A 27,915-nucleotide genomic window follows, 5' to 3' on the forward strand; every position below is an offset into this window, starting at 1 on the left:
CCGCGATCCACTTGGGACCATGTCCATAGTTTAGCACATACACCGGGTCATTCAGATCAATTTTCCGTGACACAGTGGCGCGACCATCGATGCCCTCGCGTTGCAGCCTGTCCAGCTCGATTTCCACACTCTCCCTCATCATGTGAGGTACCGCTCGCACCTTGTGGTGACTGGGTCATGCCTCTGGGACCAAGTGGGTCCGCACCTTCGCCTCGGATAAGTTTCCAATGCCTGGCTCAAAAAGGGAAGGAAATTTGTTAAGAACCTGGGTACATGAGGCCTCATCGACATGTGATAGCGCTTGGATGTCATCCCAGTTCCGGCGGATTTTGCCCAGCCAGCTCCTTCCAAGCTGTGTGGGGCCATCGCCCGGGACAATCCAGAGTGGCAGTTCGTGCACCGTGCCCTCGTAGGTGACCTTGACCATGGCGCTGCCCAAGACAGTGATAAGCTCTTAGGTGTACGTTCTCAGTTTCGTGTTGATAGGGCTCATGGCTGGTCTGAGTGCCTTGTTGCACCACAGCCTCTCAAACAACTTTTTACTCATGATGGTTTGGCTAACACCAGTGTCCAGTTCCATGGCTATGGGTAAGCCATTCAATTTTACATTTAGTATTATAGGTGGACATTTCGTTGAAAATGTATACTTAGCATTTGACTCCTCTCTCTGAGGCTCGAAATTGCTTTGATCCACCATGGACAGATCTTCCTCTGTCACGTGGTGGTTAGCAGGTTTTGCAGAGCTTGCAGCGCATCTGCAGGCTCATTGGAGGGGCCCCATTGTTCCGCAATTCTTGAAAACATACCCTTTGAAGCGGCATGAATAGGCTGAATTGAAGCCTCCACAACACCAACAAGGTTCGAATTGCCTTGCATTCATCCTTTGATGCGGACTCTGAGTCATCTGGGTCACCTTAGGCCTGCTGGCGGTTGCAGACTCGTGGTTTCTGCCCTGTACATTTCTGCTCGCAAACACAGTACCAGTTAATTTATGAACATTGCTAGCACTTGTGTGCTGAGAGTTTGTTTGGTGTTATCACTGGTAAACATAAACACCTGTGCTATTGCAATGGCCTTGCTGAGAGTCGGTGTCTCTACAATCAAAAGTTTTCGTAGGATGGTCTCATGGCCAATGCCCAGTACAAAAAAGTCTCTGAGCATTTGCTCCAGGTAGCCATCAAACTCACATTGTCCTGCAAGTCACGTTAACTTGGCGACGTAGCTCGCCACTTCCTGACCTTCAGATCGCTGGCATGTGTAGAACCGATACCTCGCCATCAGCACGCTCTCTCTCGGGTTAAGGTGCTCCCAAACCAGTGTACACAGCTCCTCATACAACTTATCTGTGAGTTTTACCGGAGCCAGAAGATTCTTCACGAGGCTGTAGGTCGGTACCCCGCAGACAGTGAGGAGGACCGCTCTCCTTTTTGCAGCGCTTCCTTCTCCGTCCAGCTCGTTGACTACAAAGTACTGGTCTAGCCGTTCGACATAGGCTTCCCGGTCCTCACCCTCCGAGAACTTCTCCAGGATGCCCACAGTTTGCTGCATCTTTGCGTTGGATTCGTGTACTCGTCACCAGTTGTTGTGTTCCTAACACAGATGAGACTGCACACAGGGAGGTTAAAGTAACGGTGACCTCAGTCTTTATTAAGACACTCCAGAGTGAGTAACCGGCCTTAGGGGCCGGCTTGTATACAGTGCTCCCAAGGGATGCTGGGATCCCTTGGGACTTCAGGGAATGCGTTCCCTGGTGGCGGAACATGGGAGTGCATGCTTTACAGATACACAACAGGGTAAGTGTATTAATATTTGTATACTGAAGCGAATGTCTGGCACATGCTCAAACCTCGATGAACATGTCCAACCAGAGTTGGAACCCTATGTGCAACGGGTGGCTTAATGGAAATTCACGGGCGTACTGCCTACAATTTTCCATCCACTGTCAATTCACCTGCAAATTTCCAATACGTCACCTGTTGGTGCACTCAAGGCACTAACTGGTTCTGAGTTTTTAGTACTTTGGTTTCAGTTTCAACACTCAAATTGATGGTCAGAATTTAGTTTCAAAGATCAAGTTCAACTGAGGAAAGAAAGAGTGTGACTCATGTTATATAAATTACATTTGAATCTCCCACTGAGCTTTTGAAGTTCATCCCAAACATTTTCTTTCTTTTTTGTTCTCCTATGCCAGTGTTTTAACTGCCCTCTCGAAACTGCACAATTTCATAATACAAGCCCCGGACAGCTGGAGCCACAGTCAGGGCCAGGGCTGCTGCTGCAACTCAGGGCAGGGCAGTGTACGCGATTCGTACGAGGAAATGAAACTCACAGGGTTGGATTTTCGGTTGTCCAATGCCTCAGTTAGCGGCCAGAGAGGGTGTTAATGGGAGCGCAAGAGGTTATTAACCGGGAGTGCAGTATTTAGCGCCCCGATCGAAAATTCATTGGAGGCTCAAAGGGGGCGCAAACCAATAGCACCATTGGCTGCTGAGGATCTCTCCTTTCATGACGTATTCCTGGTGCAACGCTCACGCTTGCGCCCCGGTCAGAAAGTTAGATGCGGTTGCCTCATTTAGAGGCCGCTAAGAACAATGTCTGGAAAAACAGTTGGTCCAGGCTCGCAGAGTCGTTAACTGGTGGCTACTTAAACGGATGAGGAAGCGCTTCCCTCGGAGGTCACAGTCAGTGCAACATTTACACACAGGACGGTGGTGAGCCTCCGAGTTTGCAGCGGCAGACAGAAATAAGAGTTCAGCTCGAGAAAAAGTAATTTAAAAAACTTTAATGGGTGCAATACTATGCTATCCCTTGAAGACTCGGCTTTTCCCGGGATCTGAATTGGAGTTCGGCGCATGCACAATAACACGGTTAAATTTAGTGCTGGCATTTTCGTTAGCCTCCCCCCAGCTCTGGTGTGCAATGGCTGATTTAGCGCCCCTGTTAGCTCTTCGACCAATTCTGATGAAGTTCGAGGTGCAAACTTTTTCAAGGCACTAAAAGTATCGCTCCGCCTCAATTAACACCACAACAGAGGCGCGACCGAATTTCTCCCTCCCGAGTCTTCTGTGTGTAAGTGCCGGGTAATCTCTAGGTTGGACAGCTGGGTGCTGGATTACCAGCTGCAGACAGCGACTGGACCATTCTACAAAATGTGAGTGATTACATTGATGCAAACTGTGGCTCCAAAATCCAACTAAAACTCGTTCATTTTTAAGCAGCTTTGTTACTGAGATGTTAGATTGAGCATATTTTCCTGTCTTGCTGTTGATGCTATTATAAATAACCATGCATGTTACCCTGATGGTTGTAGGTTTTCTGCCTGGTGTGGTACTGAACTACATTCTGGGAAAGTCCCAGGTTCAGCCCCTAGTCTGTGTTGGGTTAGCAACAACAGTTGTGGGTCAAGCCTGGGACAGGGAGGGCAACAGCTCTGCCTGCTGCTGGTCACTGTCCAGTGGCTGGAGGTGTGGGTTGGTGCTGGCTGAGGACAGAAATCAATTTGGCTGTGCAAAAGAAAGATAGAGAGATATATTTTTGGACTCTAGCGAAATCAAGTGATATGGGGATAGGGCAGGAAAGTAGAGTTGAGGTCGAACATCAGCCATGATCTTAGTGAATGGCGGAGCAGGCTGGCGGGGCCGTTTGGCCTATTCCTGCTCCTAATTCTTATGTTATTAAGCCCAGAGACACTGCTATTATATAATAGCCTGGAGATAGAAGATTAAACACAATCACTGAAAATATTTTAATCCATGAACTATACACAAAATTTCGAGGGCTATATGTAAATAGTTATATACCCACAACAAAACATGGACCAGCAGATGTTTTCAGGCAATCTTCTAAAAGCCTCATCCGAATCCTGTGGAGCTCTGGGCTGTCCCATTCTTCCGGATCCTGTCCCCAGTAAACATCTATTACCTGTAATTTAAATGTACAAAGAGTAATTATTTTACACTTAAAAATATATATATATTAAGTGGTAGTACAATAGAGTACTGCAGAAAACAATTGCAATGAGGAAAGATATATGGCAAAATGGAGCTTGGTGATACTTAAATGCACAGAAAGACTAAGAGAATCTGTACTGGCACAGCAATGGACAATCCCAAGTCTATGGCCTAATACATACTTCAACAATTCTTGTTCTGCAATTAATGCCTTGTGCTTCATTTCAGCTTCTAAGTACAAAAGGACAAAGGAGCAGATATCGAAAAGAAAGAGAGCAGGTGAAGTAGTGTGTGAAAATTTATCAGTTCATTTTTGTCAAAATATTTAGTATTGATGTGGTACATTAAGGTTGCACATAGCTCTTAATTATCTTTACATTTGAGTAGAACTGTGACATAATTTCAACCTTTGATTACATTTGCACAAAAAATAATTTCCCTTGTCGCACAGAGAAAGTGACGGGGAGAGGGTTTGGGAGACTGCGGGTGAGATGGATGAGGCTAATGGGCCAGTCACAATAAATAATAAAACTGAACTCTTCTTTTCTGCGGAGTTTCTCTCATGCAATAAAATGCCACCTTCCCTTCCTTAAACTGCTCTGTGCTACATAAAACTTTCATATCTATATTAACAATAATCACTGCGCTTCAAACGTAATTCATTGTCTGAAGCTCTTTGAGATGTTTCTACGTGACAAGATGATATATAAACACATTTACTTTTTTAAATTCTCCTCCATGGAGAATAAATTTCTCCTCCATCATCTTTTTCCCCCACTGTTAAACAGCAAATCGCCTACCCAAACCAAAGTGCTAGGTACCATATACATAGTGAGTAGAAAAACATACTGCCGAAAGTTAGCTATGGGCTGAGGCGGTGGAGAGGAGCTTTAGTTGCTGGTGTTCCCAATATGTTAGCACAATGTAACTATTTTAAGCAGTCAGACAGTTAAATGAATGTGCAAATTACCAATAGAGGTGAATAACACCTCTGTCTTGCGATAGTGCTGCAGCAGCTGGTCACACCACGCTTGGAACTGCAAGATCTTCATGTGCTAAAATTCAGTCTCAGTGGGGTTAAAGTTGAGTCTGATGAGCTTGATGTACAAAATGAAATATTAAAATCCCACATTCTGGTACTTGACCTAAATATCTGCTGTTGCTGCCAACTGACAAGGAGCTGAGAAAGGTGCGAGAACAGTAAAGATTAAATAAAGAGGATCCAGCACTGTTGATGACTGTAGCAAGTGTGATTACATACTGCTCATCATACAATTCACATATTCACATATTCCCATAGGACCATCCTTCTGCCCATCTAGTGCCAAATTTGATCCTCCAAGAGACCTTGAAACCAGCAGGAGAAGTGGATGCAACACTTGGAGTCATCAGTATTGAAGGGTTGCAGCAAGATTGTTTAGTGAACTGAATAGAATAGTAACACAGTGGTGCTCCAGTTCAATGTGCCCAAGATACTGTGAAATTCAAACCCCACTTCACACATCATTATGGAAGCACACATTTAATGATGGTATGGGTTCATAAGTGAACATATTGTGATGAAAATTGTTTTCCCACACTGATGCCCAATTTGCTTTTCCACACCACTGCACATTAACAGATAAAATGAAAAGAAGCTGTTTAGTTCAGGCTCCCCATATAGACAGCAGCTCCTAACTTTCATGAGAGGAAGCCACTAGCTAAAGGGTATGTTTGAAGCTAATAAGAGCCCGAGAACTAGCTACACTCAGCTTAGATTAACTTGTTCCCACAACCCATCTCTAAGGCCATGTTCAAATGACAAGAGGACATTCATTTTGCCTCAGTGTTCATGCTGGGAAGAGACACAAAACAAACCTACAATTAGACAGAATGAAAATACAAAAAGTGATTTATGAAGAAAAAGTGAAGCATTGAGATGAGATAATGTCCCAAGAAAAGTTGAAATCTAGTACACGAAAAATTAATGTTCACCATAAACATTATGGGGTAAATTTTCATTCATTCATTGCAATGGAATGAAAATCAGGCAGATTCTCCAACCAGGTCGCCTCTACCAGATCACTGCCCAACTGCTGAAGATGAAAACTTAAACCATCAGATACTAATGTGGGGTCATTAACCATTTATTTAAGTTCTGATGAAGATGTTAAGCATTCATATGTACATCCCACATCATACTTTGAGGCCTATATGTATTTATTTACTGTACTAATGTGAAAAAGAATGGTTTTGTTATCATTCCGCATAGAATCAACTAGCGCACGATATGGACTGAAAATATTACACTGCAGTCCAAATTTCTTCACAGCCGAATCCCAAACACATTAGAACAGATGTCAGACGTGAGTAAATGATTGTGCAAGTGTGTCCCCGACATGTGAATATCAACAACTGAAGACAATAAAACTCATGCATATACAATGAAACAACAGACAAGCTTTATGGGGTCAATTTTCCCCAAAGCATTTTTTTTGCGTACTTGAAGAGTTACGCCCGATTTTTTGGGGCCTAAGTACTAAATATTCTAAGTTTCCCCGTTGAATTGCTTCATTTTGGCATGGCATAACCCGTCCTTTAGTTTTGGGGGTGGAACCTTGATCTGCGCCAAAAAGATCGGGCTGCCATGGTTCTCGCTTTCTCTCTCTCTCTCTCTCTCTCTCTCTCTTCCCTCACCCCCTCCCAGGGCAGATTTCCTTAATTCTCCGGGAGGTTTTTCTGCAGAGACCACATATGCTGGCCTAAGCAGAACTGGAGTAACTCTCAGCTGACCAAATTTCCCTAAATGCCCAGCATTGGCGTAGGTGGCTGGTTACGCCCCTGGTTTAGCTGAAAAAAAAATTACCTAAAAAAATCGTAACTGAGTTACACTGGTGCAAATTGATTGGGGAAACTGTGGTTTTTCAACTTAGGCCAAAAAGAGCAGCCTGCTCAAAAATAAAATGACGCAAATCACTGGGGAAAATTGAGCCCTAAATGAGGATGAATGTTCCTTCATCTTTTCGGGCAAAAATTGGGCATGGTAGTCACCTACTAGATGTTTGTATGCAGATAATCACAAAGACAAAAAGAACTTGCATGATATAGTGGCTTTCATGACCTCAAGATGTCCCAAAGCATTTCACAGCCAATGAAGTGTAGTTACTATTGTAATGTAGGAAATTGCAGCAGACAATCTGAACACAACTTTGAGATAAATAACCATATCATCTGTCTTAGGTGTTAGTTGAGGGATAAATATTAGCTGGGACATTAGACGAACTCCCCAGCTCTTCTTTGAATAGTACCATGGGATCTTATACAGCCACCCAAGAGGGAAAACAGGGCCTCTGTTAAACATATCATCCAAAAAAACAGTACCTCTGACAGTACCTGCTATCAGCCACTGGGAAAGTCGTCGCTAGGGTCCTCCTCAACCGTCTTCTTCCCGTGGCCATGGAACTTCTCCCGGAGCCACAGTGTGGATTTCGTCCCCTACGGGGCAAACGGACATGATTTTTGTAGCGTGACAGCTACAGAAAAATGTGGGGAACAGCGCCAGCCCTTATACATGGCCTTCTTCGACCTTACAAAGGCCTTTGACACCGTCAACTGTGAGGGCCTATGGAGCGTGCTCCTCCGTTTCGGATGCCCCCAAAAGTTCGTCACCATCCTCTGCCTGCTCCACGATGACATGCAGGCCATGTTCCTTAACAACGGATCCATCACAGACCCAACCCACGTCCGGACCGGGGTCAAACAGGGCTGCATCATCGCCCCAACCCTCTTGTCAATCTTTCTCGCCGCCATGCTCCACTTCACAGTCAACAAGCTCCCCGCTGGAGTGGAACTAAACTACAGAATTAGTGGGAACCTGTTCAACCTGCGCTGTCTCCAGTCCAGGTCCAAGACCACCACAACCTCTGTCGTCGAGCTACAGTATGCGGATGACACCCGCGTCTGCACACATACAGGGGCTGAATTCCAGGATATAGTTGACATATTTACTGAGGTGTACGAAAGCATGGGCCTTACTCTAAACATCCATAATGCAAAGGTCCTCCACCAGCCTATCCTCGCCGCACAGCACTACCCCCCAGTCATCAAGATCCATGGCTCAGCCCTGGACACCGTGGATCACATCCCATATCTCGGGAGCCTCCTATCAACAAGAGCAGGCATCGACGACGAGATCCAACACCGCCTCCAGTGCACCAGTGCAGCCTTCGGCCGCCTGAGGAAAAAAGTGTTTGAAGACCAGGCCCTCAAAACTGCCACTAAGCTCATGGTCTACAGGGCTATAGTAATACCCACCCTCCTGTATGGCTCAGAGACATGGACCATGTACAGTAGACACCGCAAGTCGCTGGAGAAATATCACCAACGATGTCTCCGCAAGATCCTACAAGTCCCCTGGGAGGACAGGCGCACCAAAATCAGCGTCCTTGTCCAGGCCAACATCCCCAGCACTGAAGCACTGACCACACTCGATCTGCTCCGCTGGGCAGGCCACATAGTTCGCATGCCAGACACAAGACTCCCAAAGCAAGTGCTTGACGTGGAACTCCTTCACGGCAAATGAACCAAAGGTGGGTAGCGGAAACGTTACAAGGACACCCTCAAAGCCTCCCTGATAAAGTGCAACATCCCCACTGACACCTGGGAGTCCTTGGCCAAAGACCACCCTAAGTGGAGGAAGTGCATCCGGGAGGGCGCTGAGCATCTCGAGTCTCAACGGCGAAAGCATGCAGAAATCAAGCGCAGGCAGCGGAAAGAGCCTGCGGAAAACCAGTCCCACCCAACCCTTCCCTCAACGATTATCTATCCCACCTGTAACAGAGACTGTGGTTCTCGTATTGGACTGTTCAGCCACCTGAGAACTCACTTCAGGAGTGGAAGCAAGTCTTCCTCAATTCCGAGGGACTGCCTATGATGATGATGATGACCTCTGACGGTGCTGTACTCTCTTAGTGCAGTAAAGTATCAGCCTAAATTATGTGTGCAAATCTCTGGAGTAGGGCTTAAACCCACAACCTTCTGACTCAAAAGCAATAGTGCTATCTCTGAGACACATTCAAAACTGGACAGAGTTTGAATCATGGCTTTGCCATTGATAAAAATTCATTGAAAACTGTTCCCTCAATAATGAGTATCTCCACAACATAGTTCTACACCTGAGTAGCAAATTAAAATCTAACCCCTTGTCACCTCTAGGGACTGTAAGCTCAGAAGTATGATGTCCCAATCCATAGCTAAACACTTCCAGCAATTCCACTGCTTAAATACAGCCAATAGTTCAAAATCCATTCCATTTTACCTCATCAGCTTTTATTAACTATGACATTGAGTTTACCTTTTAAGATAAGAGTAGTCATTTAGGGAAGCCTGGAAAATGATCTAAAGAATCCAGTGTTTAAAAAACACTAAAATATTGTCAGTATTGAACAGGGGCGGATTAACCATGGGGCAGATGTGGTTGCAGCCCCAGGCCCACTAAAGAACATAGGCCCACCAAATAAATGTAGGAAAAAATAAATAAGTCCTCCCAAATAGGCTGAATAGAATAGACAATAAGAGAGGAAAAACAAGGCCGAGGAAAATATTGTTTATTGGCCTAACATGTACATACCTAATTTTGCAGAGACAAGAGGCTTGAAGCTCCACTATTTTTGCATGCTTAACGCCCACTTACTGCCCATTTTGCTGCTGAAATGACGTATAATGCCCATATTGGCAAAAATGGAAACTGACGGGCATTTTTAGGAAACTTATCGGCGAGCATTACTTTCCCCATGTGCTTAACGCCGGGAAAAAATATTACCGCCCACCCACTTTTTTTGGGCGGAATCATCAGAATGGGCGAAATCAACGCCCATAATATCCGCCCGCACATTTCTTTTGTCGTAAAGAGCACATTTGGCGAAACTAACGCCCAGGAGATCGCCCACTGTCACTTTCACCACCTCGCACACATATCGCCCACAATATCATTCATCCAAAAAAACGCCCAGAAAAAGTGGAACTAACCGGAACTAATCACAGCGTTATGGACGCCATGTTCTACATCACATGTCGCATCCTTTAAAAGGCTGCTGTGCTTCAAACTCGGGGGAGTTCGGATGTACTCTGGAGGTCGTTAGAGTTGATGTGAATATCTGTACAAACATCTTGACCATACTGAGACTGATTGGAATTGAATAGGTGTCTTCGTCGGGACATTCACTGTTTGTGACCAATCGGTGGAAAACAGAAAGCTACTGCAATAGGGCCTGTCCTTTCTCACCCTCTCTTGGTGACCAATTACATGCAGCAGACTCGAGATGGCCGAAGGTACACTTCACAGCATTATGTGCCCAATGTAATACGTGCCAGAGACTGATGAGGAGGACCAGACGTTACACCCCCCGCATGTACAGGGAGAAGCATTCTTACCTCGACGTGCCCGACACCACCTGCCTTCGGAGACTGCGCTTCCATAAAGAAGTTATCACTGAGGTATGCCAGCTGATAAGAGGAGATCTGCAGCCTGCCAGCACCATCAGTACTGCACTGTCTGTCGAGGTCAAAGTCATTGCGGCACTGTCGTTCTACGCTTTGGGTTCTTTTCAGGCCACAGCTGGCGACATTTGCAGACTTTCTCAGCATTGCTGCTTTAGACAGGTCACTGAAGCCCTGTACGCACGCAAGAGGGACTTGATCAGCTTCCCTATGACAAGGGACACACAGAGTGAGAGGGCTCTAGGATTCACCAGAATTGCAAACTTCCCCAAGGTGCAGGGAGCAATAGACTATATGCACATCGCGATGCAGGCACCTTTTCAGGATGCAGTGGTTTTAAGAAACTGCAAGGGATTCCAATCCCTGAATGTCCAACTGGTTGTTGACAACCAGCAAATTATATTGGCAGTGAATGCTCAACTTCCGGCCAGCATCCATGATGCTCACATCCTGTGTGGGAGCACTGTATCTGACTAGTTTAACAATCAGCCACAAGGTCAATGCTGGATGCTTGGTGACAAAGGATATGGCCTCGCCAGCTGGCTGATGACCCCCCTGTGTGACACCCACACCAAAGACGAGAGGCGATACAATGAGAGCCACAGAGCAATTCGCAATACTGTGGAGAAAACCATTGGAGTGCTGAAGCAACGCTTTAGATGCCTGGACCTCTCAGGAGGCGAGCTCCAAAACCACCCTGAGCAGGTAGTTCAATTTGTGGTGGTGTGCTCCATGTTGCACAAATTAGCTATCAGTAGGGGACAAGAATTGTCTGTTGAGTCTGATAGTCCACCTCACCAGAGCGAGGAAGAGGAGGACGAGGAGGCGGACGCTGACATCGGCCCAGACAATCAGGCTGATGCTGAAGCCATGCCCCCTCCCCACTGTAGACTGCATGAAAGGGCCCGTGGTGCCATGATAGCTGCAAGAGCCTTATGTCAGGGGCTCATCAATGATCGCTTTGCCTGAAAGAACGTTTGTGTTATTTATAAGGCTGACACACTGCTGGGGGTGTGCAGGTGATACATCAATGGTGGGCATCGCCTTGGTGACAGTTAAAGTTTAAGTTGATTGAAGTTAAGTGTCATTATACCCTTTGATGTTAAGGAACCACCAACGTGTAATGGTGCATCTATCTGAGCCAACGCACAACAAGGTTTTGTTAAATAAAAAACATTTAAACCATATATTTGTCTGAAATCATCAGTATTTCTGGCTTCTCCTCCCCACCTCTACCCCTTCCCCTTCCCCTCCTGACTCCAAGCTGCCTGGCCGAGGACCTCCTCAGGCGATGCTTCATTGGGGAGGGGGGGAGGGGCGGCGGATGACAGCCGAACCGCTGCTTGGACGGATACGGGAGAGGATGGTCCCAAGGTGGGAATGTGCTCCGAGCCAGAAGCAAGATGTTGCTGCTGGCTCTCATGTGTGGTTGGCAATGGGGGTGCGGCACCTTGGGGTGCAGTGCCGCGCTCCGGGACCAATGGGAGTCCTCTGCCACCATTGCTTCTGGCTACCAGCTCCAGGGACTCCTCCATCCCTTCCATGTTATATCTTATTTGTTGGACAAAAACTCGGTGCCAACTATGTTCTTGGTGCTTAGTAGGCTTTTTGCTGCTGGTGAATCTCCGTCATGCCTCCCACAACAGCCAAACAAGCACACACCACAGCCACACACGCTTTCAGTCCCTCTCAGCTCCCTCTTTCTCCGTCTCCTCTTCTGCGCATGTCATGATGACCCTTGATTTCCTGAATTGCAGGGATCGAGCATTGCCATGCCGTTGCTAAGGACGGTGAAACTTTACGGCAGAAGGTTAAAAAAATTTAACGCTACCACCCATTTCATGTTGCTCACGTTAACGCCCATTTAAAAAAATGGAGACTAGGTGCTTTGAGAATAGGTGAGAAGCCGACGATCTGAAAACCCTTTTCTTACCGCTCACGCCGGAAATAACGCCCATTTTTGGGCGATAAGCACAAAAGTGGAAAATCTAGCCCATGATTTTTAATATTTATCTGTGCTATTATTTAACTGTGTTATTATACAATATATTTAATATATAAAATATAAGTTAATATATAATATATTATAGTGTAATTTATTATATTTATGTATTTGATATATATACTTTCATTGTTGAATATACTGGCCTATGTTTCCATACTCAGAATCAGAATCACATACGTAATGTAATGAATATGAACAAACATAAACTATAGGCCCATTTGGATCAGTTTGCCCCAGGCCAATCAGGCCCTTAATCTGGCCCTGTTGCTGAGTACCCATCAGTGGCTGTGAGATACCCCACTGAATACTGCAGCAGGAATTAGGTACTGGGTGCAAAAATTGCAGACACAATTTACACAGGATTTCAATTTTTTGCTTTCAAAGTAGTAATAGTTACAGGTTGCCAATGTCTGAGGTATGCAAAGACATATGCTAGTTCTTGTTAGAGTATTCCTATTCTGTTTGCAGTTTAGCATGTTTTCCTCTGGTTCCCATGGTTTTTTTTTTAAAGTACAGATGAAAAGCTCCCATATCCAGACTTCAACTTTATGTAAAGATTCTTTTTTTTGCTGAGTAGAATTTAATTGTTTCAATGATTCAAGTACTGTTCCCATCGCAAGTTCAACAATTGCATCTTGTATTTTTGCATTACACCAAGAATAGTTTTGAGAAAAATTGGCCAGCTGTGTAATAATGCACTTCACTGTGGAATGTCAGCATATTGGTTTGAGCCCAGTATTCTCCTCATGTAGGGGCAGAACTTCCACATGGGTCCTCCTGATTGCCATTTACGGTATTTCTTTCAATCTTCTGACAGAGCTGAGGCAGGGGATCAGGAGAACCCCTACGGGAATTCTAGCTAAATTAAATCCCAATCTGGTCGGGATTTGTCAGGCGGAATACCCAGTGTGGGAATGCCACTTTTCCAGAGAGAAGCTGAAAGAGTGAATCGCTACTTTTGTGTATTTCTTAGCAGCTGCTTTCAGAAGCAGCAAAATGTATCCCATAGGCATGGGAAGGGGGATGAACTTACAACTAAAAAAATTAGGAGTTATTTAAAAAGAATTTAGAAAGTCAGGCCAATTATGGAAATGGGTGATTCCTGTAATCTTACACTAATTTCCCACAGACTAATATAGCACTAAAATTGTGAGACTACACTCCTATTGCAGAATCTCACTAGACAGGAGCGCAGATCAGAATATCAGGTGTGACCAATTTGAAGCATTCCTGATGTTCTGGAGATAGAATTTTAGGGCTTGATGTCTCTGAATCCAACTACATTGACATACAAGCCCGGATTTTCCACGGAATTCCTCTTCTCCACTGTCCCGACCCAACCTGGATAGGAACAGAGGAGGAGCAGCAGCAGCTAGCCCCAGCAGGGAGCAGCACAAGCAGATCAGAGAGCGTGACAAAGGCGAACCGGGCGACTACATTCAATGTCACAGGAAAGCAGGGAAGTGATTGGTTGGAGAGTTTTTCTCTCTCTTTTCTTGTTTTAAATTAAGGGCCTTAAATTAGGGGCCAGGATTAATAACTAAATCTAATTAATTAAATACATTATAGACGGCAGGGCAGGCAATGTGTCACTGCTGCAGCATATGGAAGCTGGTGGACACCATTGAGGTCCACGGCGACCACATCTGCAGCAAGTGGTCTGCAGCTCGAGGCACTTCGGTTCCGCGTTGATCAGCTGGAAACCAAGCTGCAGACACTACAACACATCAGGGAGGAGGAGAGTTACCTGGATGCCGCGATCCAGGAGCTAGTCACACAAATTAGATTAATTAATTCAAATTCGATCAGTGGTCAGGGACAGGATGGTGTGACTACGAGTGAGAAAGATATGGTGGCTCACGATGGAGTGATGGAGGAGCGTTGGCCCTTGCTCTTGTCCAACAGCTTCGAGGATCTTACTCCCTGTGTGGACGAGAGCAGGGAGAATGAGAAAACTGATCACAGCACCGTGGTACAGGGGGCCATTCAAGTTGGGGGAGTAAAAAGAAACGTTGTAGTGGTAGGGGACAGTATCATTAGGGGAATAGATACTGTGCTCTGCAGCTGAGAGCGTGAGTCCCGAAGGCTGTGCTTTCTGCCCGGTGCCAGGGTTAAGGACATCTCCTCAGGGCTGGAGAGGAACTTGGAGTTGGAGGGGGAAGATCCAGTTGTCGTGGTCCACATGGGTACCAACGATATAGGTAGGACAAACAAAGAGATTCTGCTGAGGGATTATGAGCAGCTAGAGGCCAAATTAAAAAGCAGAACCACAAAGGTAATAATCTCTGGAATACTACCTGAGCCACAAGCAAATTTGCATAGGGTAAATAAGATCAGAGAGTTAAACACGTGGCTCAAAGACTGGTGTGGGAGAAATGGGTTTTGGTTCGTGGGACACTGGCACCAGTACTGGGGTAAGAGGGAGCTGTTCCGTGGGGACAGACCCTACTTAGTCCGTGCTGGGACTAGGGTCCTGGCGAATCAAATAACTAGGGCTGTAGAGAGGGCTTTAAACTAATTACTGGGGGGTGTGAGGATTCAGGTGAGCGGAAATTTTAAAAGTCAAAGAATAAGGAGAAGGCAATAGAGCAGAGTAGCACTGGGGGAAATGAAAACCAAAGCGTGACAGGAAGGAACAGAATGTATAAACATAAAAGTGAACCAGAAAGTGGGGTCAAAGCAGGAAAAAAATGGTAAAACATTTTTTTTTAAAGCTCTTTAATGAATGCACGCAGCATTCGCAACAAAATAAATGAGCTGACGGCACAAAGATACAAATGGGTATGATCTGATAGCCATTACAGAGACATGATTGCAAGGTAATCAAGGCTGGGAACTAAATATTCAGGAGTGTTTGACAATTCGGAAGGACAGACAAAAAGGAAAAGGAGGTGGGGTAGCTCTGTTAAATTAAAAAGTAGGATTTCAAAAGTAGTAATCTCAGAATTGCTACCAGTGCCACGTGCTAGTCAGAGTAAGAATTGCAGGATAGTTCAGATGAATACGTGGCTTGAGGAATGGTGCAAGGAGGAGGGATTCAAATTTCTGGGGCATTGGAGCTGGTTCTTGGGGAGGTGGGACCAGTACAAACCGGACAATCTGCACCTGAGCAGGACCGGAACCTATGTCCTAGGCGGAGTGTTTGCGAGTGCTGTTGGGGAGGGGTTAAACTAATATGGCAGGGGGATGGGAATCTATGCAGGGAGGCAGAGGGAAGTAAAAAGGGGGCAGAAGCAAAAGCTAGGAAGGAGAAAAGCAAGAATGGAGGGCAGAGAAATCAAGGGCAAAAATCAAAAAGGGCCACATTACAACATAATTCTAAAAGGACAATGAGTGTTAAAAAAACAAGCCTGAAGGGTCTGAGTCTCAATGCAAGGAGCATTCGTAATAAGGTGGGCGCATTAACTGCGCAGATAGCTGTTAACGGATATGATGTAGTTGGGATCACGGAAACATGGCTCCAGGGTAACCAAAGCTGGGAACTCCACATCCAGGGGTATTCAATATTCAGGAAGGATAGACAGGAAGGAAAAGGAGGTGGGATAGCGATACTGGTTAAAGAGGAGGTTAACGCAATAGTAAGGAAGGACATTAGCTTGGATGATGTGGAATCTATATGGGTATAGCTGCGAAACACCAAATGGCAGAAAACGTTAGTGGGAGTTGTGTACAGACCACCAAACAGTAGTAGGGAGGTTGGGGATGGCATCAAACAGGAAATTAGAGATGCAATAAGGGTTTGGCAGTGATCATGGGTGACTTTAATCTACATATTGATTGGGCTAACCAAACTGGTAGCAATACTGTGGAGGAGGATTTCCTGGAGAGTATAAGAGATGGTTTTCTAGACCAATATGTCGAGGAACCAACTAGAGGGCTGGCCATCCTAGACCGGGTCTTGTGTAATGAGAGAGGATTAATTAGCAATCTGGTCGTGCATGGCCCCTTGTGGAAGAGTGACCATAATATGGTAGAATTCTTCATTAGGATGCAGAGTGACACAGTTAATTCAGAGACTAGGGTCCTGAACTTAAAGAAAGGAAACTTTGATGGTATGAGATGTGAATTGGCCAAGATAGACTGGCGAATGATATTTAAAGGGTTGACGGTGGATAGGAAATGGCAGACATTAAAAGATCACATGGATGAATTACAACTATTGTACATCCCTGTCTGGCATAAAAATAAAAAAGGAAAGGTGGCTCAATTGTGGCTAACAAGGGAAATTAGGGATACTGTTAAATCCAAGGAATAGGCATATAAATTGGCCAGAAAAAGCAGAAAACCTGAGGACTGGGAGAAATTTAGAATTCAGCAGAGGAGAGCTAAGGGTTTAATTAGGAGGGGCAAAATAGAGTATGAGAGTAAGCTTGCAAGGTATATAAAAACTGACTGCAAAAGCTTCTATAGATATGTGAAGAGAAAAAGATTAAGTGAAGTCCAATATGCAGGTCCCTTGCAGTCAGAATCAGGTGAATTCATAATGGGGAACAAGGAAACGGCAGACCAATTGAACAAATACTTTGGTTCTGTCTTCACTAAGGAAGACACAAATAACCTCCCGAAAATACCAGGGGACCGAGGGTCTAGCGAGAAGGAGGAACTGAGGGAAATCCTTATTAGTCAGGAAATGGTGTTAGGGAAACTGATGGGACTGAAGGCCAATAAATCCCCAGGGACTGATAGTCTGCATCCCAGAGTACTTAAGGAAGTGGCCCTAGAAATAGTGGACGCATTGGTGATCAATTTCTAACAGTCTATCGATTCTGGATCAGTTCCTATGGACTGGAGGGTAGCTAATGTAACACCACTTTTTTAAAAAGGAGGAAGAGAGAAAACGGGTAATTATAGACCGGTTAGCCTGACATCGGTGGTGGGGAAAATGCTGGAATCATTTATTAAAGATGTAATAGCAGCGCATTTGAAAAGCAGTGACAGGATCGGTCCAAGTCAGCATGGATTTATGAAAGGGAAATCATGCTTGACAAATTTTCTAGAGTTTTTTAAGGATGTAACTAGTAGAGTGGATAAGGGAGAACCAGTGGATGTGGTGTATTTGGACTTTCAAAAGGCTTTTGACAAGTTCCCACACAAGAGATTGGTGTGCAAAATTAAGCCACTTGGTATTGGGGGTAAGGTATTGATGTGGATAGAGAACTGGTTGGCAGACAGGAAGCAAAGAGTGGGAATAAACGGGTCCTTTTCAGAATAGCAGGCAGTGACTAGTGGGGTGCCGCAAGGTTCAGTGCTGGGACCCCAGCTATTTACAATATACATTAATGATTTAAACAAAGGAATTGAATGTAATATCTCCAAGTTTGCAGATGACACTAAGTTGGGTGGCAGTGTGAGCTGTGAGGGGGATGCTAAGAGGCTGCAGGGTGACTTGGACAGGTTAGGTGAGTGGGCAAATACATGGCAGGTGCAGAATAATGTGGATAAATGTAAGGTTATCCACTTTGGTGGCAAAAACAGGAAGGCAGATTATTATCTGAATGGTGATAGATTAGTAAAAGGGGAGGTGCAACGAGACCTGGGTGTCATGGTACATCAGTCACTGAAGGTAGGCATGCAGGTAATGCAGGCAGTAAAGAAAGCAAATGGCATGCTGGCCATCATAGCGAGAGGATTTGAGTATAGGAGTAGGGAGGTCTTACTGCATTTGTATAGGGCCTTGGTGAGACCACATCTTGAGTATTGTGTGCAGTTTTGGTCTCCTAATCTGAGGAAGGATGTGCTTGCTATTGAGGGATTGCAGCGAAGGTTCACCAGACTAATTCCCGGGATGGCAGGACTGACATATGAAGAAAGACTGGATTGGCTAGGCTTATACTCACTGGAATTTAGAAGAATGAGAGGGGATCTCATAGAAACATATAAAATTATGATGCGACTGAACAGGTTAGATGCAGGAAGAATGTCCCTGATGTTGGGGAAATCCAGAACTGGGGGTCACAGTCTAAGGATAAGGGGTAAGCTATATAGGACCGAGATGAGGAGAAACTTTTTCACCCGTGAACCTGTGGAATTCTCTACTACAGAAATTTGTTGAGTCCAGTTCGTTGGATATATTCAAGAGGGAGTTAGATGTGGTCCTTATGGCGAAGGGGATCAGCGGGTATGGAGAGAAAGCACAAATGGGGTACTGAAGTTGCATGATCAGCCATGATCATATTGAATGGCGGTGCAGGCTCGAAGGGCCGAATGGCCAGCTCCCACACCTATTTTCTATGTTTCTATGTTAATAAAGGATGAGATCAGTGTATTAATGAGAAATGATATTGGCTCAGAAAATCAAGATGTTGAATTAGTTTGGGTGGAGATAAGGAATAATAATGGGAAAAAGTCATTGATGGGTGTAGTCTATAGGCCCCCTAACAGTAGCTACAAAGTTGGACGGAGTATTCATCAAGAAATAATGGAAGCTTGCTAAAAAGGAACGGCAATAATCATGGGTGATTTTAAACTTCATATTGATTGGATAAAGCAAATTGGTCATTGTAGCCTTGAGGAAGAGTTCATAGCGAGTATCCAGGATAGTTTCCTTGAACAGTACATTACGGAACCAACCAGGTGACAGGTTCTCTTAGATCTTGTACTGTGTAATGAAATAGGAATAATAAACAATCTCCTAGTAAAGGATCCTCTAGGAATGAGTGACCATAACATGGTTGAATTTCAAATTCAGTTAGAGGGTGGGAAAGTTGGATCTCAAACCAGTGTCCTAAGCGTAAATAAAGGAGACTACAAAGGTATGAAGACATAGTTGGCTTAAGTGGACTGGGAAAATAGATTAAGGTGTGGGACGATTGATGAGCAGTGGCAGACATTTAAGGAGATATTTCATAACTCTCAACAGAAATATATTCGAATGTGAAGGAAAGACTGTAAGAGAAAGGATAACCATCCGTGACTAACTTAGGAAATAAGGGATGGTATCAAATTGAAAACAAGGGTATACAAAGTGGCCAAGACTAATGGGAGGCCAGAGGATTGGGAAACTTTTAAAAGCCAGCAAATGACAAAAAACTTAATAAAGAGAGGGAAGATAGATTACGAAAGTAAACCAGCACGAAATATAAAAACAGATAATGATTTTCTACTGGTACGTAAGGAAAAGAGTGGCTAAAATAAATGTTGGTCCCTTAGAGGATGAGACTGGGGAATTAATAATGGGGAACAGGGAAGTGGCAGAGACTTTGAACAAATATTTTATATCAGTTTTCATGGTAGCAGAAACTAAAAACATCCCAATAGAGAATGATCAAGGGGCTATAGGGAGGGCGGAACTTAATACAATCACTATCACTAAAGAAATAGTACTCGGCAAAATAATGGGACTAAATGCTGACAAGTCCCCTGGATCTGATGGCTTACATCCTAGTGTCTTAAAAGAAGTGGCTGCAGAGATAGTGGATGCATTGGTTGTAATCCACCAAAATTCCCTGGATTCTGGAGAGGTCCCAACAGATTATAAAACTGCAAATGTAACGCCCCTATTTTAAAAAGTCGGCAGACAGAAAGCAGGAAACTATAGACCGGTTAGCCTAACATCTGTCGTTGGGAAAATGCGGGAGTACATTAATAAAGAAGCAGTAGCAGGACATTTGGAAAAGCATAATTCAATCAAGCAGAATCAGCATGGTTTTATGAAAGGGAAATCATGTTTGACAAATTTGCTGGAGTTCTTTGAGGATGTAACGAGCAGGGTGGATAAGAGGGAACCAGTGGATGTGGTGTATTTGGATTTCCAGAAGGCATTCAATAAGGTGCCACATAAAAAGTTACTGCACAAGATAAATGTTGGGGGTAATATATTAGCAAGGATAGAGGATTGGGTGACTAACAGAAAACAGAGAGTCGGGATAAATGGGTCATTTTCCGGTTGGCAAACAGTAACTAGTGGGATGCCGCAGGATTCGGTGCTGGGGCCTCAACTATTTACAATCTATATTAATGACTTGGTGAAGGGACCGAGTGCAATGTAGCCAAGTTTGCTGATGATACAAAGATGGGTGGGAAAACAAATTGTGAGGAGGACACAAAAAATCTGCAAAGGGATGTAGACAGGCTCAGTGAGTGAGCAAAAATTTGGCAGATGGAGTATAATGTGGGAAAATGTGAGGTTATCCACTTTGGCAGAAAAAATAGAAAAGCCAATTATAATTTAAATGGAGAAAAATTGCAAAGTGCTGCAGTACAGAGGAACCTGGGAGTCCTTGTGCATGAAACACAAGAAGTTAGTATGCAGCAAGTAATCAGGAAGACAAATGGAATGTTGGCCTTATTGCAAGGGGATGCAGTATAAAAGCAGATAAATCCTGCTACAACTGTACAGGGTATTGGTGAGGCCACACCTAGAGTACTGCATATAGATTTGGTCTCCGTATTTAAAGGAAAGATATACTTGCATTGGAGGCTGTTCAGAGAAGGTTCACTAGGTTGATTCTAGAGATGAGGGGGTTAAGTTATGAAGATAGGTTGTGTAGGTTGGGCCTATACTCATTGGAGTTCAAAAGAATGAGAAGAGATCTTATTGAAACGTACAAGATAATGAGAGGGCTTGACAAGGTGGATGCAGAGAGGATATTTCCACTCATAGGGGAAACTAAGACTAGGGGACATAGTCTCAGAATAAGGGGCCGCCCATTTAAAACTGAGATGAGGAGAAACTTCTTCTCTGAGAGGGTTGTAAATCTATGGAATTCTCTGCCCTAGACAGCTGTGGAGGCTGGGCCATTGAATATATTTAAGGTGGAGATAGACAGATTTTTGAGTGGTAAGTGTATAAATGTTTATGGAAGGCGGGCAGGGAAGTGGAGCTGAGTCCATGATCAGATCAGCCATGGTCCTATTAAATGGTGGAGCAGGCTCGAGGGGCCAAATAGCCTACTCCTGCTCCAATTTCTTACGTTCTTATAACTTTGCCAGAAGTGCGGCAGAAATCCCGTTTATGTCTATACAAGGTGGGTAACTTTCAACTTTGGCTGGGCACCCCTGGGGTGGGGTATCAGGCGTTATCTGATCATCTACCCGTCATGCATCTCACCCACCCAAGAGTGAATGCTGTGTCCATTACCTGGAATTCAAGCCCATAGTTTTCCCTGCAGAATTCTCGCAACTTGGGGTAAACATGCTCCTTCAGCGATTTCCTTTCTGCTTCTGTGTCTGTGGGGAAAGAAGCATGAAAATATCATGAGCGGTCCCATATCATTAACTCAGAAAGAGAGGTACTACTCCTCGCAGGAAAAAAAAAGTTGTGCACCTCTCGGCCTTTGACAGTAGGGAAAGCTGAAATAAAGCCTCATCTGTTGGTGGAATGACACACAGAAAACCGGATCACTCTGGTCTTCATACATTTGGCAAAAATAAAAAGATGAAAAGACAACTGCAGATAATCTACATGTGAATTTGAAATGTTTCAGACTGGAAAAGAATGCGGGTAGAATTCATGAATGCTGCAGATACTGAATCACGGACATTATCACTTTTGAAATGGTAACATCAGCTTACCCACGGGACCTATTTTGAACTTGGAGCAGGTCACTGAGTCCAAGTGCAGCCCCGATTGCAGGTGCTACTCCCTAGCAGTTAATGCATGCCCTTTAATATCCGCAGCTTCCACATTTATTTTGCTTAAAACAAACACAGCATACAATTTCCCAAAAATTTAAATAAGTTTCCTATAGTTAGAATAAGTTTCCTATATTTTTGAACCTACAACACCCATCAATCCCATTCTATCACATTCTGTTGTCGTCATCACTCTGATAAGAACCGAATCCCCTTGCTAGAAGGCAAGTAATACAATATATATTAGCAAACAATAAAAGTATCTTGGGAGATGTATTATTCATTCATCTGTGGACTTGCCTTGGTTCTAGGGTTTAAATTACTGCATTATACCTTTATAATCGACCCAGCACCTATTACTTCATAGAGGTGGTTTGATGAATTTGTGGTGTTTTTTTGACTGATAGAATATCATGGAAGGTGTACAGAGTGCTGATGTGCTCCTGGCTAACACAGCTCCAAAGTCAGATGTACAAATTCATCAAATTATCCCTTAATATGCCCTGAATGTTTCAGTTACTGCTCATACAGTGTTGAAAAGCCGATAACATTTGAACAGTAAGAGCTCAACATTACCCTGGTTACAAATTTAAAAGAATTTGGAGCCTGCACGCTCACACCAATCTACTTGTGAACAAACAATTCATCCTCCCAGCTGCTTTTCTAGGTTTTCCTAATTTCAATTTGCCTTTAACTTTTTTTGAAATTGAAAGTTAACTGAAGCTCAGTTTTGAAACCTTAAGTGACAATGAAAAATGGCTAAATAATAAATAGAGAGAAAAATAAATACCATAAACTGGAAACCTGGATTATATAATAGCAAGAGACTTTAGTCCAACCACCTTTTAGCCTGTACCTCTACTGCTCAACAGTAAGAACAAGTTTGAAACATTTGCGAGATCTGCATCACACACAATTACAAAACACGGAGTTTAAGGCACTAATTGAATTGGAGTTTTGCTGTTACTCATAAATCACTCCTGCTTTTCTCTTGTGATCATAATGCTGTTCATACTGTTTGATTCAATTACAGCCTTGCCCCTCACTGCCAGCTATTTGTTATCCAATAGTTATGGCAGGACAGGGCACTGTGACCTGCTGAATAGCAGTCATTCAGTACAAGTGGTTGTGGAATTTATTCTCTCAGTATATTAGGCATTTTGAAAATTCAGTGATGAAAAATAATGTTTTACTAAATTTATTCTGTTAACAACTGAGACCACAGAAAATTCACAAGATTTGTGCTGTGGTGGATACAAGCAAGTATTAACGCTTTATATGGTTCAATCCTTTCTGGAGCAAACATAGAAACATAGAAATTTACAGCGCAGGAGGCCGCCATATCGGCCCATCGTGTCCACGCCGGCCAACAAAGAGCCGCACGGCAGCCCTGAAGGTTACATATAAAGCTATGAACAACGAAGGAAAGGTAAAGAGCACCTAGCCCAACCAGTCCGTCCCTCACAACTGCGACATCCCTTACACAGAAACATTCTACACTCCACCCCAACCGGAGCCATGTGATCTCCTGGGAGAGGCAAAAACCAGATAAAAACCCAGGACAATTAGGGAAAAAAAGGCTGGGAAAAATTCCTCTCCGACCCATCCAGGTGATTGAAACTAGTTCAGGAGATCACCCTGGCGGTATTCGATTCCCTGCAGTACTTACCATCGTATCTGCGCCAGCCAACAAGAGGTTATCCAGTCTAATCCCAATTACCAGCTCTAGGTCCGTAACCCTGCAGGTTACGGCACTTTAAGTGCACATCCAAGCACCTTTTAAATGTGGTGAGGGTTTCTGCATCCACCACCCTTCCAGGCAGTGAGTTCCAGATCTCCACAACCCTCTATGTGAAGAAGCCCTCCCTCAAATCCCCTCTGAACCTTCCACCAATCACCTTAAAACTATTCCTTCTCATAATTGACCCCTCAACCATTGCTATCCATTATATCCATACCCCTCAACATTTTGTACACCTCAATGAGGTCTCCTCTCAACCTCCTCTGTTCCAATGAGAACAAACACAGCCTATCTAATCTGTCTTTATAGCTAAGATTCTCCATTCCAGGCAGCATCCTAGTAAATCTCCTCTGAACCCTCTCTAGTGCAATCACGTCCTTCCTATAATACGGCAACCAGAACTGCACACAGTACTCCAGCCGTGGCCTAACCAGAGTATTATACAATCTAAGCATAATCTCCCTGCTCTTGCATTCTATGCCTCGGCCAATAAAGGTAAGCATTCCATATGCCTTCTTAACCACCTTATCCACCTGGCCTGCTACTTTCAGGGATCTGTGGACAAGCAATCCAAGGTCCCTTTGTTCATCTACACTATTAAGTGGCCAACCGCTTAATGTGTATACCCTTTCCTTATTAGCCCTCCCAAAGCCCTCACACTTCTCTGAATTAAATTCTATTTGCCACTGCTCTGTCCACCTGACCAGTAGATTGATATCTTCCTGCAGTTCATGACTTTCTTCTTCATTATCAACCACACAGCCAATTTTAGTGTCATCTGCAAACTTCTGAATCATACTCCCTATATTCAAATATAAATCATTAATATATACCACAAAAAGCAAGGGACCCAGTATTGAGCCCTGCGGAACCCCACTGGAAGCATCCTTCCATTCACAAAAACATCCATCAACCATTACCCTTTGCTTCCTACCTCTAAGTAAATTTTGGATCCAACTAGCCACTTTGCCCTGGATCTTATGGGCTTTAACCTTTGTGACCAGTCTACCATGTGGGACCTTATCAAAAGCTTTGCTAAAGTCCATATACATTACATCATACGCACTACCCTCATCGACCCTCCTGGTTGCCTCCTCAAAAAATTCAATCAGGCTAGTCAAACACGATCTTCCCTTAAGAAATCCATTCTGACTGTCCCCAATTATTCCTTGCCTTTGCAAATATAGATTTATTCTGTCTTTCAGGATTTTTTCCAATAATTTTCCCACCACTGAGGTTAGGCTCACAGGCCTGTAATTACTCGACCTATCCCTTTCTCCCCTTCTTAAACAAGAGTACCACATTAGCAGTCCTCTAGTCCTCCGGCACCATGCCCAAATCCACAGAGGACTGGAAAGTGATGGTTGAGGCCTCTGCTATTTCCTCTTTTACTTTGCTCAACAGCCTGGGATGCATTTCATCCAGGTCTGGGGACTTATCTACTTTCAAAACTGCCAAGCCCCTTAATACTTACTCTCTCACTATGTTTATTTCATCCAGAATTTCACACTAGTCCTCGATAGCAGTATCTGCATTGCCCCTTTCCTTTGTGAAAACAGACGCAAAGTGTTCATTAAGACCTATATCAAAATCTTCCGCCTCCGCACAAAGATTACCCTCATGGTCTCTAATAGGCCCTATTCTTTCTTTAGTTACCCTCTTTCTCTTAATATATTTATAGAACATCTTTGGGTTTTCCTTAATTTTACTAGCCAAGAATTTTTCATGCTCTTTCTTGGCATTCCTACTATCCTTTTCAATTTTACCTCTTAACTTTCTATATTCTGCCAAAGATTCTATAATATTTAGCCGTCGGTATATGACATAAGCTTCTTGTTTTTTCTTCATACTCTCTAGTAAGTCCCTAGACAGCTATGGGGCTCTAGAATTGTTATTCCCACCCTTTTTCATTAAGGGCGCATGTTTGGCTTGAGCCTTCCAGATCTCCTCCTTGAATGCCTCCCACTGTTCCGACACTGATTTACCCACAACCAGCTGTTTCCAGTCCACTGTGGCCAAATCACTCCTCAACTTAGCAAAGTTGGCATTTTCCCCAATTTGGGACTTTTATTCCAGGCCGATCCTTGGTTCTTATCCATGATGTTATGTATTTCACCCCTTGTAATCTGCATCACACCTGACCACCAGAGGGCCAACTTTTGGAGTCCCAAGAGATCCCAGCATCCCTTGGGAGCACAGTCTATAAGCAGGTCACCCATGAGGTACCTGCACTCTGGAACCTTAATAAAGGAGCTAAGGTCACACTTGCTCATTACACACAGTACTCAGTCTGACCATTTATTATGAGTATAACACATAACTAACTTGAATCTGACTGAATTATGGTCACTGGCACCCAAGTGCTCTCCCATTCAACCTGCCCAGCTTCATTCCCCAGCAAAACAAACAGAGAAATCCTACGAAGAACTGTGTATGCTGGTCCGGGAACACCTGAATCCTAAGGAAAGCGTTTTGATGGTGAGATATCGGTCCTACATGTGTCAACGAGCCGAACTAAGGCACCTTGCAGGACATTGTGAGTTTGAGGGATTCCTAGAACAAGTGCTCAGAGACTTTTTTTGTACTGGGCATTGGACATGAGACAATCCTTCGCAAACTGTTGACTGCAGAAACTTTGAATCTGAGTAAAGCCACAACGATAGCCCAGGCATTTTTGTCCACTAGCATCAATGCCAAGCAGATTTCGCAGTACTGTGCATAAAATAACGTCGGATTTGAGCAGAATTGTACAGGGCAGAATTTACATGCTGGCTGCTGTGGCCCGACCTCAGTTGACCTTGAGTCTGCCATCATCTGTTAATGCAAGGCAGTTGGCGCTGCAGAGGTGATCATCGGCTCCATCAGTGCCACTATTAGCACTATGCATGCAATGGCTGCAGAACAATGGAACACCTCCAACAAATGTGCAGGTGAGCTGCAAACCCAGCAAACCACCACGTTGCAGAGGAAGCTCGATCCACAGTGGATCAGATGGAATTGGCAACTCGTACGGAGGAGGCAAAGGTGTACGGGGTATACACGTTCATGACGAAATGCCCGCCAATAATGTTTAAAGTTGAACTGAACGGTATTCCAGTGTCCATGGAGCTGGACACGGGGGCAAGTCAGTCCATAATGAGTAAAATGGCCTTCGACAGGCTGTGGGGAAAGAAGACACACAGGCCCAAGCTTAGTCCCATTCACATTAAACTAAGAACTTACACCAAGGAACTAATCCCTGTAATTGGCAGTGCTGAAGTCAAAGTCTCTTATGATGGAGCAGTACACGAATTCCCGCTGTGGATTGTGCCAGGAGATGGCCCCACGTTGTTTAGCAGAAGCTGGTTGGGGAAAATCTGCTGGAACTGGGACAACATCCGAGCGCTTTCGTCTGTCGACGACACCGCATGTACCCAGGTTCTAAGCAAGTTCCCTTCGTTATTCGAGCCAGGCATTGGAAGCTTCTCGGTGGTGAAAGTGCAGATCCATTAGGTTCCCAGTACGCGACCCATCCACCACAAGGCTCGGGCGGTACCATACATGATGCATGTAAAAGTGGAAATTGAGCTGGACAGGCTGAAACATGAAGGCAACATCGCGCCGGTGGAATTCAACGACTGGGCCAGTCCGATTGTTCCAGTACTGAAGGAGGACGGTACGGTTAGAATTTGCGGGGACTATAAAGTAACGATTAATCATTTTTCGCTGCAGGACCAGTACCCGCTACCCAAGGCAGACGACCCATTCGCGACACTGGCTGGAGGGAGGACATTCACCAAGCTAGACCTGACCTCGGTCTATATGACGCAGGTGCTGGAGGAGTCTTCGAAAGGCCTCACCTGTATCAGCACACACAAAGGTCTGTTTATCTACAACCGGTACCTGTTCGGGATTCGGTCGGCTGCAGCGATCTTCCAGCGGAACATGGAGAGCCTGCTAAAGTTGGTTCCTTGCTCAGTGGTCTTCCAGAACGACCTATTGGTTACAGGTCGGGACACCATGGAGCACTTGAATCTGGAGGAGATTCTTAGTAGGATGGATTGCGTGGGGCTCAGGTTGAAATGCTCGAAGTATATTTTCCTGGCACAGGACGTCGAATTCTTCGGAAGGAGAATTGCAGCAGATGGCATCAGACCTACTGACGCCAAGGCGGAGGCCAAAAAGAATGC

General features: G+C 44.5%; 1 protein-coding gene across 1 annotated transcript in view; it reads right to left on the reverse strand.

Annotated features, from left to right (window-relative positions):
- Positions 1-27,915, reverse strand: part of LOC139229194 (NACHT and WD repeat domain-containing protein 2) — a 368,765-nt gene that overhangs the window by 220,112 nt on the left and 120,738 nt on the right. Inside the window, exons 2-3 of the mRNA XM_070860849.1 lie at positions 21,512-21,600; positions 3,805-3,921 (exon numbers count right to left, since the gene is read on the reverse strand). Coding sequence (XP_070716950.1) covers positions 3,805-3,921; positions 21,512-21,600 — 206 coding nt within the window. The remainder of the gene's footprint in view (positions 1-3,804; positions 3,922-21,511; positions 21,601-27,915) is intronic.

This window comes from Pristiophorus japonicus, chromosome 2 (assembly GCF_044704955.1).
Source record: "Pristiophorus japonicus isolate sPriJap1 chromosome 2, sPriJap1.hap1, whole genome shotgun sequence".
Taxonomy (NCBI): domain Eukaryota; kingdom Metazoa; phylum Chordata; class Chondrichthyes; family Pristiophoridae; genus Pristiophorus; species Pristiophorus japonicus.